The following is a 15,669-nucleotide window of genomic DNA, read 5'->3' as shown; positions in this document are numbered from 1 at the left end:
TTTGTCTCAGGAGTATAGTACAATGCGCTTTTCTAAATATGTACAATTTATTTCAAAGCAAAATGTGGTAGTTGTTTGGAATCGGTACATATCTCAGGACAAAAAGGTTTTTAAAAAATCATGTACAACATAAATGTAATATATTTAAAGTTAATTGAATGTTACTAAGACGGTATTTAAAATTTTACTATAAATTTTCTTTTTTCTCTTAAAGGAACTTTAGCCTGCTTTCCTTTGGCGAAGAAGCTGAAGAAGAAGAGGAAGAAGTCAGTAGAGTTAGTCAGGTATTGTACCAAATTATTCTTATTTTTCCTTTCAACCTAATTACTTTTCTGCATATTTGTGGAAAGGTTTAAAGTTTTTAGTCTTCTTCTTATGTTTGCATTTTGAACAATAATACTAGCAGTTGCTTCAATTTTTAGGATTCTGCTGTTATAGCATTTTGCAAAAACAAGTTTTTAGCTTGCTTGATTTTGAAGGTGCCTTCAGTTACTGCATGGAATTTTTACATTTCTATGAACATAAAATTTCATAGTATAAATCTGTCTGCTGTTTAAAAATCATGGAAGTGAAAGGTACTTATTCTTTTCCAAGTCCTTTATTTATGAATGCAATTATATGGTGAAATACTTGAATAATGAAGATAATCATATGCATTTCAAGTGCATGTTTATCTCCATTTTCTTACATATATCCATCCATCTGTGAGCAAAATGAAGCGTGGTTATTGTGGAGAAAATAGTCTATTATCGTATATAGTATTAATAGTGCACTATAATGAAATGTTCATGTTCACAGAATCAGGATTGCACAGGTAATCTTTGATCTAACATTTCCTTCCCTGACTTAAATAAGGTTAGCTATAAAATTTCTTAAATAAATTGCTGATTTCATTTCTACTGCTGATGAAGTTGTTTCATTAGACTCCTAGGCATTCTACAGTTCCTCGTTGCTTCAGTTAGTGATCAGACTACATGGTCCTGCATCGTATACCACATAATTGAAAAAATGTTTGTTAGTTCTCAGAAGTTACCTAAAGTACAGAAGGAAAACAGTGAATAATGATGGGCAGTATTATAGTGAGATGGTGTCAGTCAAAATGATAATAGAGACTCATTACAACAGCAGCTTTTAACTGTTTTTCTTTCTCTTTTTCAACTTATCAGTCAGACAGACTTGACTTGTTTACCTTAATATGCTCATCTGCTATTTTGCTCTTGCTATATATTTGGCTTGCAATACTGCATTCAGCTCAGTTGCTTGGACTTTCTTTTCATGCCAAATACTTGTTTTCAGTTTAAAATTATCTAAATAGAATGCCTCTTTCATGATAAGCCTAGTTTCAGTGTTTTCATGCTGTCTTAAAACTCGTCCTCAAAATCTCATTTGCCTATTTGTCCTGACTAAATTCTGGACTGGCTGTAGTTAGATAAGTGACCAACTCCTTATGAAGAATTTATCTTCACTCTTTGTAACAAAATAAAACGTTTTTGAAACCTAATTGTTCATAAGAGGTCTAGATCAGTGTCTCTGTAGTTCTGGATGTTATTTTAATCTGATTAAGTTGAAGCACATGAATATCAGCACTAACTTGAATTCTCTGTTTTTGATAAGAAAAATGGAAGTTTTTACTCGAAGTTATTACTGAGATCCTTTGACACCTACAAACTTGGACTCCTAGAGCTTTTTCTGGTTCTAGATGCTGATGCTAGCTTGTTTAAGAAGGGCAGAGAAGCTCTGGGTAAAACTAACTCCCCACAGCCATGAAGGCTATTAGTGCAATCAGGGATCTGGCTGTAGGGTCCCCACTGGTCGTTGATCAGTGTTTAAACTGTAGCTTTCAGTGTCCAGACCACTTACTGTCTGTACTTGTTTGGAGCACTTTGTGATATACAGCCCCACCACCACTCCAAACACACCACCCCTTTCTTAATGAAGAAATAACCTTTTTATCTTGATGAATGTGTTAGTCTTTGTTTTCTACATAATAAAAAATTGTAGTTGCATTTAAATGAGTGAGATTTTTTCCACATGTCGCCTGTCTTCCCAAAAGCATTTGACAGTGCATCTGCAATGGAGACATTCACAATGCAGTCACAATACAGACTTGTATGTTCCTGTATCAGAGATTTTCAGTCCGAGTTTTACTCTGAAAATTAAGTATACTTCTTTTCAGTTTAGCATGTGGAATGCTTTCTAACTGCAGTCTTTCTGCCTGAAGATTTTATGTGTTATTAGATTTATTTGACTCTTTGTGTCAGTAGATGGTTCCTGGGTGATGTATTCCAGATTGATGTATTGTACTTGGTTAATTTCTTTATTTTTCCCTAGGGATCTAATTAGTATTCTTCCAATTAATAAGTACTGTTTCATTCATGGCGGTTCTTTCAGGTGTCATGTGTCATTATTGGAAAGTCGAGTTCTAACTTCTTCATTCACTCAAGTGTTTATGTGCTAGACCTACTGTCTTAATGCTGTATAATGATTGTACGTGACTAAACAGCATCTTTTTTTTTTCCTTCTCTCTGTCCTTTAAAACTAAGTGCATTGCTATTGAAAAAATTAATCTGAGGATTGTTGGCTTGATGTTTCTCTTTCTGGAGCACTTTCTGTGTCCTTTTGTTCTTAAAAGTGTTTATGCTTACTGGATGAAAAAAAACAAGTTATGTTTTTCTTACAATAATCTTTTTTCACTATATAGTCTCTTAAACACTGAAATGAATAATAACTTTATTTCCTTTTTCTTTTAACAGAGCATGAAGGGAAAAAGTAAAAGTAGTCATGATCTCCTGAAGGATGATCCACGTCTAAGCTCAGTTCCTGCTGTCAAAAGGTTAGTATGTGATTTCCAATTTCTAGAACAGATCTACTTTCAGTATGTTATACCAAATTATCAGCATGTATGCTCATTTAAGAGTTATGTTTTCACATTACTCTTCTAAAATTTAATTTAAATTTTTAAAATAAATTAAAAAATTTTAAAAAAAGCGCCAGTGCTAGATCAGACCAAATATTTCTCTAACCCACTAAGCTGTCACCACCACTGGCCATCAGTAGATGCCCAGTAAAGAATAAAAGCAATGCAAATGTAAAGTTCATCTGAGTAGTCTCCCAGCCTCCATCAACTTTCACCTCAGAGGACTGACAGAGTTGGATGTGGTTCATCTATTTAGTAACTTTTGATAGAGCTCTCCTCAAAGTATGTACTAAGTCTCTTGTAATACTGTTTCCATTCATACTGTCCTATCCACTACAGAAAGAAGTGTCTCCCCTTTTTGTTCTGTTTCACTGCTGCTGGTGGCATTTCATGAATTCTAACTCTCATTCTGGAACAGACAGTGAGCAGACAGTCCCTTTTATACCTCTCTTTACCACAATCCTTTCTTAGACTCTTTTATATTCTAAACTTTTAAAGTTACTTAAATTTTTGTCATGATGAAGATGTTCTTTGCTGTGATTATTCTAGAGGATTGCTTTTCCCAACCCTCTAACCCTGCTTATGCTTGAAAAGATATTTTTCCCAAATCTAAAGAACACATGAAAAATTAGTGTGCTGCTGATGCTGCTTTGGATGCAGCCCAGGTCACAATTGGTTTTCTGGGCTTCAGTGTGCATTGTCAACTCATGTCCAGCTTTTCATCCAGCAGCACCCCCAAGTCCACCTTGCTGGGCTGCTTTTAGTCCATTAATCCCCATCATCTATATTATATCAGCAATTGTCCTGACTCAGGTGCAGCACTTTATTAAATTAATGTCATTAATTGCAGCAACACATCCAGAGTTTCTTTAATGATCTTGATTACTTATTGATTGTTTAGAGCCTTGACTTCAAAGCCTTGACTTTTGAGACTTCTTTAATATTCCTTGGTTTTTCTCTAAGATTTCTGAGATTTTCTTTTTTTAAAATGTGGGCTTACTATTAGCTTGTGATAATTAACAGTGGATGTGTTAGCCTTAGCATATTCAAATAGATTTCTTTTTTTATTCACCAAACTGTAGCTGTATAACAAATTAAAATCTTGATGTTATGCTTAAGTGTTGGAATCCAAAATAAAAGCATCTCTGAGCTCCTCAGAGAGAGAAAAGAATTAAAATATATTAAACCATAAATATAAAGTAAAAGTATAAGTTTTACTTTTAAGTGAGTAAAAATATAGCTTAAGTGCCTTAAGAGTCTGTGTTAGCTAGTGAAAAACCTTATTATCTATTTTAAAGTTCAGTGATAATACCCTTCATAGACTCAACTTTGCTCCAGACATAATGAAAATACAGCTTTCATTCTTGGATAAGAACAGATAGGATTATTCATAGAAACAGATAATGCCCTATATGTAAGATTTAAGTAAAAAGAACATTATTTTCACGTGTTAAAATTAAGTACAGATTGGTGTAGAAAGTATTTTTTTAGAAGTGTGTTTTCAGCTGATTGGATGATTTATGAATTTAATCCCCTGTATTGGGGATCAGAGGAAAACATCCAAAGAAAAAGAACAGCAGCACCATCATCATCACCAACTGCTCTTGTGGCCCAGGGCAGTAGAACTCCACACCGAGAAGCTGCTACCCCAAACATCAGGACCTTATACCTGAGACCTGCTGCTCAGAACTCGAGACTTCATGCCAAAGCTTTTAGTAAAGACTTTAACTTTCTAAACTCTTTGCCTTTGAGACTGATGCTTTCATACAATAAATACTTTTCTAACATCCATCAACTGCTCCTGTGTCATTGAGACCTAGAAATATTCCTAGAATCCCCATTAAAGTGTGGACACTTATGTATCAGTAAAATGCATCTTCCAAAGTATAAACTAGTTGCAATGAAGTGTTACTAATTGTTTGATAAATGAGATAAAAAACATCTCAACTGAGTCTTGGAGATTTTGACTGTATACGTTAGCATTTTGCTTGAGTAGCTCAAGATATGGTTAGTATTTCTCCATTGTATGAAAGCCCTTGTTTTTAAGCATTTCTAATTAGAAAAGATTCAAAAGTCAAATGATAGAAAATAATATTGATACCTTTCAGATAAATGTGAAGATGATGTAAATTAGTAAGTTCACTAAAATTTCAGGTTGCTAACAATTTTTTTTTATTTAAGAAATGTTGGGTTTTAAAAATTTTGAATCTCTAGCATTTCAAAATAGTTTTTTTTTCTTTTTTTAGTGAAGTGGCAAATGAAGAAAAGGATTTGAGTGAGGCAAGTATTATTTTTTTACAAATAATTTTGTAAATAAATTTATTTTTTTTTACTGTGTGCAGATTAAGTTTTCTTTGGGGACCAAATTTTACTTTAGAGATCTTTAAGAACTAGCTCAGGTCAGATTTCTGGCGAAAGTGTGAAGGTTCTCTCTAAGTTTTAAGGTTCAGCTATTCACAGCAGGGTAGAATTGGCATACTACCTGCTACCTTTTATAGAAACTCTTTGTATTGTATTTCAGTCAGTAGACTAGTTATGTGGTATGGTATATGGGTTGTGTACCACAGAGTAACAAACCACCTGAAACTGCTTATAAAAAAATAATTAAAATCAAGCTTGTAATGAATAGTTATGTAATTGCAATGTTCAAGGGTAAGTCTGCATGTGAGTCAGAGTCCTGTTTAAAAGATTTCTTCAAGAGAACAAAAAGTCAGTGAATTAATTAATTGTAGCAGTGAAATTGTATTGATGAAGATTGTCACCTCTGAAAGACATGAAATTTGAACAGTAAGGCAGTAACATTCAACTAATCATGGAGGCAATTTAAATACTAGTAAATTGTCATACATGATGCAGGTAAGCATAAGCTTGTTAGCTGATGTCTCTGTCTCCAACCATAGGTCATGGGAGTACCCCTTTGAATTTCTGTTTAGATAAGGATGTGAAAATGTAGATAGGACTAGGACTGTAATCTCCCATTCACCTAGTTGAATCCTGGAAAGTATTGTTTTCTATATCTGTTCATCATGCACAGGTATTAACTACACTTTGTGTTGACACAGTGGAAGTAAAGGAAGAACACAGTCTCTGCCATTCGTGTGCCTGAAAAAAAAGCATCTGCTTACACCCTGTTCCTTTTATCACAAGGCATAGTATGAATTCAGGCTTTTTCACTCTTTTCCTTTGTAATTTCTGCTGTGAAGGAGAATTCTAGTGTTAGAAAGGTTTGGAGAATGCTATTTAATTAATAGTTCTTCAGATATTCAAATATCTCTTTGTTAAACAAACTGGATTTGTGGAGTATAGAATGTGGATGTATTAGGTTGAAGAATAAAAATTTAAATAGATATACCTAGTTAAGCCAAAGTTGGAAATATGAAGGCTTTTACTCTTTTTTTTCCTGGAGAGGTGTTCTCTTTAGATTTCATTACATTTAAGATTTTAGCTAAGATTGAGGACTTCAGGCCGTTACCTGGGTCTTGTAAAGTGGTACTAGTATTTTATCATCTCTGTCAAAGTTATTTTAGTTAACACATCACCTTTGCTTTTACACGGCTGCAGCATGCAAACCTGGGAGCAAATAATTCTTCCAGATCTCCCTACTTCTCCCAGCCTACAAGCCCATAGCATATAAGAGAAACTCTTGTTAGTATTCCCTAAGCACCTGGCCTTGCTGTTCATGCTATTTAATACCATACTGTTTCTCTTACTGCAGTCCTCAGATTTGTACATTTAATTGTTTGAAAGAGCCTTTCTATTAGCAGTACCTTGTAGCTATTTGTTAGGATTCTTTTTGTGCCCAAGTTGTTAATGAAAACATTATATGAAATGTATTAACAATTTTTTTTTTCCCACCACTGACATTTCTTTTCTGCACAATTTCTTTTCTTATTTGTCAGTCAGTTGCTGAACAGTAAGTATCATGCAGTACTATGTACAGATAAAATCAGTTACCCACCCTTTGGTTCAATAATCTTCTTAAATAGGGAGATCATATTACATACAGTAGCCATTAGTCATTCTGTCACAAAATATCTCATTACATTTTTATTTCCATATTAAATAGAAGAATAGGGAAACTCCACCCAGCTAATAACAGCAGCAAGAAGTAACAGAGCTTTCAGGCAGGCAGTTTTGCGTTTCTGTGTCACATGGGGGGCAACCGTCAGCCAATAGAATGGCCACTTCCCTTTTGAGGTGCCATGCAGTTCAGTGTGGGTTGTTGAAACAATTGTTAAATCTATTTGTTGAGATCAGAGGGACTTAATGAGAGAGAGAGGGACTGAAGGAGGAGACTGGACAGGAGAAGAGAGTAGAGCTGCAGGAGGGAAAGCAGTTGAAGAGGAAGGATATCCTAATTTCTCAGGGTTTTTCTAGAAGAAAAATGATGAAATACTGTGCAAACTGAGGCTAATGGATGGTTTGGGAAGTAGGGGATTTAGCCAAGTGAGACAAGTTGAACCATTTTGTCCCTCCAATTTTAACCCTCCTGGTACTCAGATATCTGTAATTTTTAACTAGCTTACTGCTTAGCAATTGCTATTTATCTAGAATTGTCCATTTTTATTCCAGAAGTTCTCCTGTCCAATTAGTTGTGTTTCAGCAAAATGCTCTCACCTAAGCCCTAGTCAAATCTCCACCAGGAGTCTGTCTTTGCCCTTGATTGTTAGGGGCTCTGAACACAGTCCTGTCACTTTTTCTTTCTCCCCCTGCTACTGAGATCTGTAGTCACCCATCTCTCTGACAATTGATCATGTGAGCAAATCTAAAGTTTCATTATGTCCTCTGTCTAGCAATACCTTTCTGGTAAATTAAGGGTAATGCTGATCCTGTTCCAGTTTTCTCTTCCCCTGTTAAAAAAGAACAGACTCCCCCAACAACCTTTCAGTCTTTTCATTGTCAAAATATTCAGCTGTTTTACTGTGCTGAATATTCAGAGATTTCTTTCTTATTTCTGACTGGTCTTGTCTAAATCTCAAATCTAAGCATAGTAGTCTAAAGACTGTCTAAACAGTGACTCCACTACAACTTCTGAAATCCATCTCTTGACTTTTCCCTTCTATTCCCAAATTTTGCTTCTTGCTGCTTTTACTTTTTTAGCCTTTCCTCCTCCATGTTTATGGACATGGTCTTCATGCTTCTCTTCTTCATACCTGTGCATTACACCCAGAACAAGTACATGTACATGTACCTTCTGTCAATCTCCTGGATGCAGTAAAGTCATCTGGATTAGTATTTCTAAGTGTCTTTTCTTTCTTTGGCTAAAATTAGAATCATGTGGCATCTTTCACTTTCCTTTTGCTGATGAGCATCACACCAAAATAAATGTAAAAAGGTGTACTATGTCATCTTCAAGCTGTCATTCTTCAATTAAGATTCGTACAGACTTCCTTCTTCAACAAAGGAAGTAGTCAAACTTAGATGCCTTGGTCTAGTCAGACCACCTGTTCATTCTCCAGTTACTTCTGCCTTCAAATGTCTTTGATCCATTGTGGTTTATCCCCTTTTGCCTACCTGTGCTAGGCATGGAGGCCTGAGGCCTCTCCTTGGACCTCTGTAGCAAGCTGCAATGATCAATTCCACAGGTTTTCTCAGCCTGTTACGAACAATTTAGTATTTGTAAATTCCCTAACAGGAGCTGATGTTCTAAGCTCTTCCATCCCATCATGACTGTAGTATAGCCATGTGGTACGGAGTTAAGTTTTTCTTTCAGTGGAAAATGAAGGAAAAGTTTAGTGTATTGTCTCAAATCAAATTTTGGATTCATGAACAACGGTATGGGTAATACCACGCTTCTGTGATGTCATCTATAGACCTGTAAGAGTTAATAGTCTAGAATAGACTGTTCTAGTTTTTTTCACCCTACACATAAGAAAGAATTTGTATATGGAAAAGAAACTATCATATTTGTATTTTTTTGTTACCTCTTAAGCAAATAAGGACATGTTTGTTTGAAAAGTTTGCTTTTGTTCTTGGAAGAGATTATATGTATAAGAAAAAACATTCCATATTTGTCATTCTGTACTGAAAAAAATCTAAAGTAGTTTTATCATTTTAAATCAATAAAGGATGAAGAGGAACATGGTGAAGATGCTGATAGTGTAGAAGACGAAGCTGCTTGTAACGAGAGATTTCAAATAAAGGAACGCATTGCCAAGAAATTGAAAATTGATACAAGTGAAAATACTAAACAGCAGCTTCAAGAGGAAGATACCAAGACAGAAAGGAAAACAACTAGTCGCAGGTAAGGATTGTGTTGTTTGGTAGGTGTTTTTCTTTAGACAGTTTACAATTTTAAGATTTTCAGTATTTATTGATGCCTTGTATGGGAGTTTTATTTTTACGTGAGAGTTAGAAATACAGCGGTTTTTAATGTATTTTTCAGTCTTTACTTTGTCTTTCAGTTGTTTCGCAACTTTTTTATCTGTGTTAACACATAGTAATTGTCTGTTGGGGTCAGAAGCACAGAAAATAGGCTCTTATCTGTGGTGCCTGGCTCTGACACAGAAGAGAGCGCTGAGTTTAGTCTAAAAGCATGGAGACAGCTTTTAAAGTTAGGGAAAGAAACTAATGATGTGAGTGTGTAAGAGAGTTTTGTTAAGTCACTGGATGAGAAAGATAGAGTTTGGGGTTTAAGCTATATTAGAGAATAAGAGACGACAAGGAGGATTTAGGACATTGTCCCTTTCTCCTTCCTTCTTCATCATCTTCTTCTAAGGGTTTTTGGGTAATAATGAGTGATTGTATGAAAGAATCCGCAGTGCAGCACACAAGTGTCAGGTCATTGGGCCACTAAGAAAAATAATTTACTTGGCATTTGATTATTGGACCAATAGACACATAAAAGACCTTGGAAAGATTCTCCGTTCTCCATTTTGCACCCCTCTATCTTAGTGTATTTAGCTCCTTGTACTCTGTGTATATAAAATGTAGAAAAGGAAAGAATAAACAACTAAGCCCAAACATGAGAAAACAGCCTCTCTCTCTCATCTCCGTCCTGGGGAAAAAGAACCCAGCTGCCAATGTCATGCTCCAACAGTTGTCCACCACTGAGACTCACAGAAAGGAAAGACATCCAGTGAGGTCTGGTTTAATTCAGTACTCATCCTTGTGGTGTACCAGCTTTCCAACATTGCAGCACACACATCAGTTTTGCTTTGCAAGCGTAAAAGCATGCATTCCTATCATGTAACTTAGCTTTGCCAGTGTTAGTGACCATCCCTTCCAACTCAGAATATTCTGTGATGTGTACTGACTAGCACTTAATTTTCCGTGAGGTTATTTGTTTTCTTGGAACCTTGCATTTTGACAGTTCTTCTTGCAGCGTGAATTTGAGGATAATATTGATATTGCATAAAAACATGTGTGCAACTGACGAGTAGTCAGTGTGATGTGAAACTTACTGGGAATTATTATCCAGTATTTCAGTAAATACAGACTCCAGAAGTTACTGAAGAATTAAGACTTTGCAGCTGAAAGGTTAAATGTATAAGTTTACTTGGGGCTTGGTGGAGGTAGCATCAGAAATCTAATTAAGATTTTCTGCTCCTAACAGTCATAGATAACTGCCTGATTAAATTAGTCAGGCTTTGCCTATGCTAAATTCTGCATATGTAGTAGCTGCTTTGGATTCTCTCCCATGACAGTTTCCTTTGAATGGAACCATTCCAGTTTCTTTTCCTATTCTGGTTTCTTTCCCTGTTCATTTTCCTTGTTTTCCTGTTTCTTTTAGTTGGTTTTCTTTTAATTGGGTTTTTATTTCAATTTACTGTCATTGCAGGTGAGATATTGTAGGTGATGGCCAAGGCATAATGCTGACATGTAATAATCTAGAACAGTCTAGATTTTGTCTTTCTTTGTGACCTGGTTCACCACTTCCATAGCAATTACCATGATTATTATATTCATAGGATACATCCCTGGGAACCTCTGGATCAAAACATGTGAAGATAAATTTGTTATAGTAATAGACTTTGAGATAAAACATTGAAACTTTGGTTAGAAAACAGAAGGAATAACTGAAACAGAATCAGTTGTCAATTTACAGTCCTCAGAAATTCAGGTATCTGACTTCCACTTCTTGCAGGTTTTTATGATTTTGTATGACTGTATATAACTGCTAAAAATAAAATCAGCCATATGTTTTAATGAAAAAAGGGTTTTGTCAGTTTTGGTGAGCGTTCAGTCATTATCTTAATTGTAAAACAAACCTTGTTATTATAAAGGGAAAAGAAAACTTACACCCTGATGTTTGCAACTTGATACATATCAGTATAATTGTTTTTACTGGAAGAATTTTATATGATTTTAAAAGCAAGATTAGTAAGTTTCTACCATTTCATGCTAAGTAGTATTTATAACTCTGTGTACCCTTTATGTTTAGAATAAGGCAACAATTTTAGAGGGATAGGAACACTTTATGCATTACTTTGGATATTCTTTTAATACTGGTACATTAAATTATGCCAGCTCTAAATCTTGAAGTTCGGCTGCCTTTTTGGAGCAGTTAAAAGCCCAGTGACAACATTGCCAAGAAAGCAATTTGTATTAACCAGTTGAATAGGTTTGAAGAGCTCTAGAAACTAAAATATTCAAGGGATTTAAGAGGGAATTCAGTGTCCTTTTCTGTATCTCGTTCACTATTGAGTCTAAGAATCACACCAGGTACGGTAAAGAGGCCTTTGCAATTTGAGCAGATCTGCTCAACTGACTGATTCCAGTCAGTTATTTCTCAGGCCTGGAAGATTTTATTTCTCATAATTTTGTGCAATAGAGATCCATAAGAGTATTTGACATCAAAGACCCAGCATAATAACAAAAATAAAGAAACCGTAAACAAAATCTATAACTTAAGTGAGCATTAGTTTTTCCTGTCATAGGATTTACTTCTGGTTAGAGGCTAGGCAGGTAACTACCATGATTCATCAGATTTCATGTAGTCAACAAGATCTGTGTGGTCGGATCTGTAAACTGATGTTATTCTGTTTCTTTTGGAACCATACATAAATCTGATCTTAGTGGAGTCATGTAGTGTGGTTTAACCCCAGCCAGTCACCAAACCCCATGCAGCCACCTACTGACAGCCTCCACCAGCAGGATCTGGGAGAGAATTAGAAGGGTAAAAGATGAGAGAACTCAGCTGAGGTAAAGACAATTTATTAGGGAAAGCAAAAGCTGCATGTGCAGGTAAAGCAAAACAAAGAGTTAATTCACTGCTTCCCATGGGTAGGTAGTACATAGCCATCTCCAGGATAGCAGGGCCCTATCACATATAATGGTGACTTGGGAAGACAAACTCCATCCCTCCAAACGTCCCCTGTTTCTTCCTTCTTCCTTCCACTTTTTATACTGAGCATGATGTCACATGGCCTGAAATAGCTCTTTTGTCTACTGGGGCCACCTGTCCTGGCTCTTTCTCTTCCCAGCCTCCCAGACACTCCATTTCTCCTGCTTGCGTGGCAGTAGAAAAAGCAGAAAAGGCTTTGGCTCTCTATGTTAACAACTCTGTGTTCAGCTCAAGTCCAAAACACAGCCCCATGCTTGGTACTGCAGAGAAAATTAACTCCACCTCAGCTGAAACCAGCAAGAAACTAATTCTGGAGCACTGGTTTTATGTTTTTCAGTGTTCCTTTCTCTCAGTAAGAGCATGTAAATTGCAGTACATAAAGTACAATATCATGGTTTAATAGCTATGTAGACATAACTAGGTGTTTTTGTAAAGAGCATTTCAAGACATCTTGTAAAACAGGTCACCTGACTTTTCTTTGTCTTGTCTTAAAATAGTGCTGTGCGTTGCTTTGGGAATTGGCGGCTGTACTATCTCTGGTGTAGACAGATGGACCACAGGAAGTATACTGAGATCAATGAGTAAGATGGATAACTTCAATCTCAAAATCTAGTTACTAGTTCTGTGGTTGAGATTGACACAAGTTGAGGCTTCTCAGAGTCAATGAATTGTTCTTGGTAGGGGAGACTAACCAATTACAGTTTAGCATTAAATAGTCATATTTAGTAGTGGAGGACGAGGATTTGGATATTTGGAAGGTCTCTAAGAAAAGTTTTCTCTGAAAAAGAACCTATGGCAGCCAAATAACATCTTTACAACACCGAAGGGCTTTGGAATCTGTACATATTCACTTCCTACCTATCTGTCCAGCTACCTATCCACCTATCTGGCAGATGATTTAATTGTCCCTGTAGTTTTATTAGAATAGCTGCTGGACAGAAAATTGTCTAAAGTAATATTAAGTCTGTAGCATGACAGAACACAAAGCTAGAGGATACTCTTAGGAATGAGGTATTCAATGCCCAAGCTTGCATCATGCTATAGTTTATTTTAAGAGACATTTGTGTAATCAGTCTGTAAGCTGCTGGCTCTGCATGTGGTCCATCAGTGTGCTCTGTTTGTGGTTATGCTGCTCTTTCAGGGTGGCAGTAGTAATAGTATTAAAGCCAAATGGGTTATCTTAACTCAGAAGAGAGTTTTATTGGACGCATTTTTAGCAGTTGGGAGCCATAGCCTTGGGAGATACTGCTTAGTATCAAAAGTAACATAAATTTCTAGACTTACTGTTTTCCAAATAATTGTCTGCCGTCCTCTGGCATGAAAATCAAAGGCATGATATTGTTTGTTACAAATAATATGTTTTTACATTTGAGGTCTGTTTTGATAAAGTAAGATAAACAATATCAAGTTTCATTGTCTAAAATAGTGACTATTTTCTCAGAGTACTGGAGATGTTTAATAATATACTCATGGGTGTTCACCACCCACTGTAGTAAAAGCCTGCATTGATCACAAGCAGAGATATGGGAGGTGTAAATGTCAAAAAATTGGGTGGACCATCTATAGCTTGAGGGTAATGTCTACAAACATATCAGTGGGTGAAGAAACTTCTCATATCTATCAAAATTTCTTCTCATCAGATACTTAAATGTGCTAGTAGAATAACTGAACTACTGACATTATTTGTTTCAGAGTTGTGTCTTTAACATGCATGACTTTTCCTGCAAAACTATATTCATTTGTATCAGTCCAATTTCTTTTAATCAAAATGCATTTGTGAGGTCTGAAGGTTGCACATCTGTTTTAGAGAAACAGTATAAAAACTATAGACACCTTCTCAAATTTATGGTAAGAAAATCCAAATCTAAAATCCAATACCACTTCTAAATGCAACCATACTTGAAGTGCTCAAATGGTGAAGTTAATTTTAGTCATTTCAGTGTGCATTTTAACCTCTTGTATATATTTTTAAAATAGCTCTATACACTTGACAACTTTGTATTAGATAAGAAAGCTTGAGAAAGAGTTTCCTAGTCATTCTGGCAAGTTATTAGAGAAATTCATTGGATCTGGGTTTTTTTATGAGAAAGATTAAATCTAAACTTCACAGTGTAAAACACGTGTTTACATATAGGAACATTTAGAGGTAGAAGTGTTCACCATCTTTGCATAAGTAATAAAATTTCTCAGCATTGCATTGAGTTTGTAAAATGGCAGTGGCTTGAGATGACCATCTGAAGGCTTCGGAATAAATAGTCGTCTTCTAGTCTGGTAATTAAAAGTATTTCTTACACATTTATTTTCATCCTGTAGGTGGAGCTCAGATGCTACACATTTCTGCTTTCTAGCTTTAAAAATTTTCAGTGCTTCTTGTTTGCAAGACATGCAGTGTGGAGTGAAATCCAGTAGACTGTACAGTTTTTCACTGTATAATCAAATTTAGTTGTAATGGATATGGTATTAAATAGCAATATGAAATAAGTGCTTGCAATAGCTAAACTATTGAGGAAAAGAAGCTGAGTTTTTGAGTACTTAACATCACTTGAATTTAATTTGGTGTTTCCTCTTGTATATTTTCTCTTAATAATCCTATAATTTGCAGTTGAACTAAGTAATCACATTTATTTTGGTTTACAAACTAATTTATTTGTTTACAAACTATTACTATCCATTACTCTCTCATTACTAAGGAGATGAATAGTAGTAGTAGATAACTACTACTATTAACTACTTGTAATTAATAGTACCTCTATTGCCACTCCTTTGCATTCCTGTTTTTTATTATATCCATTTGCTTGTCATGAGTAAAATAAATATGCGAATAATAAATATGTGAAGCTTTACATATTTTCTGTGCATATATAAGTAATTACTTCCTTCACCCTCAAAGCAGAAACCTTTAGCAGTTTTTAAGATGTAATTCCTCAGACTTGGTTTTTTGTTGAAAGACAACATGAAATAACTTGGACAGCTTGGATCCTCACAGTCCTTCTGTCATCTAGGTACAATTGTACTAAAAATAGTTAATAATGTTAGGCAGGGTTTCAAGTTCATGCTAAGTGCAATTCAGACCAGAAAGTGAAAATTGAATATCATCAAGACACCTCAACATTTTTTTGGCATCAGCATGAATAAACATTGCCACAATGAGCACGCAAGTTGGCTTTTCTATAGTGCTCATATAGTACCGTGGTGTGCAAAAGCCAAAGGTAATTTTACATAATCACATGGAGATCTTTTTTAACAGATCTTTAAAGCAAAACTTTTCTCTCTTTATAAATGTACAGTTGTTATAAATGATGAGTTGGATATTTTGTATTTGTAAATTAATAATTTATGTTAAAATATGATGGTTTAAATGCATTTATTGTGGACTTGTTACCTTGTGCTTATACAAGCATTACAGTGAAAAGTAGTAAAAATGTGTATTTATACTTACCTAAATTTAAGTTTCTACTTATCTAAA

The 15,669-nt window shown here is 35.3% G+C and overlaps 1 protein-coding gene across 1 annotated transcript in view; it reads left to right on the top strand.

Annotated features, from left to right (window-relative positions):
* Positions 1–15,669, top strand: part of CWC27 (CWC27 spliceosome associated cyclophilin) — a 100,259-nt gene that overhangs the window by 5,841 nt on the left and 78,749 nt on the right. The window contains exons 7-10 of the mRNA XM_058827804.1: positions 215–284; positions 2,754–2,833; positions 5,164–5,197; positions 8,986–9,161. Coding sequence (XP_058683787.1) covers positions 215–284; positions 2,754–2,833; positions 5,164–5,197; positions 8,986–9,161 — 360 coding nt within the window. The remainder of the gene's footprint in view (positions 1–214; positions 285–2,753; positions 2,834–5,163; positions 5,198–8,985; positions 9,162–15,669) is intronic.

The sequence above is a fragment of the Poecile atricapillus genome, chromosome Z (assembly GCF_030490865.1).
Source record: "Poecile atricapillus isolate bPoeAtr1 chromosome Z, bPoeAtr1.hap1, whole genome shotgun sequence".
NCBI classification, from domain to species: domain Eukaryota; kingdom Metazoa; phylum Chordata; class Aves; order Passeriformes; family Paridae; genus Poecile; species Poecile atricapillus.
Note: the sequence above shows the minus strand (reverse complement) of the source record. Positions and strands in the feature narration are given on the sequence as shown.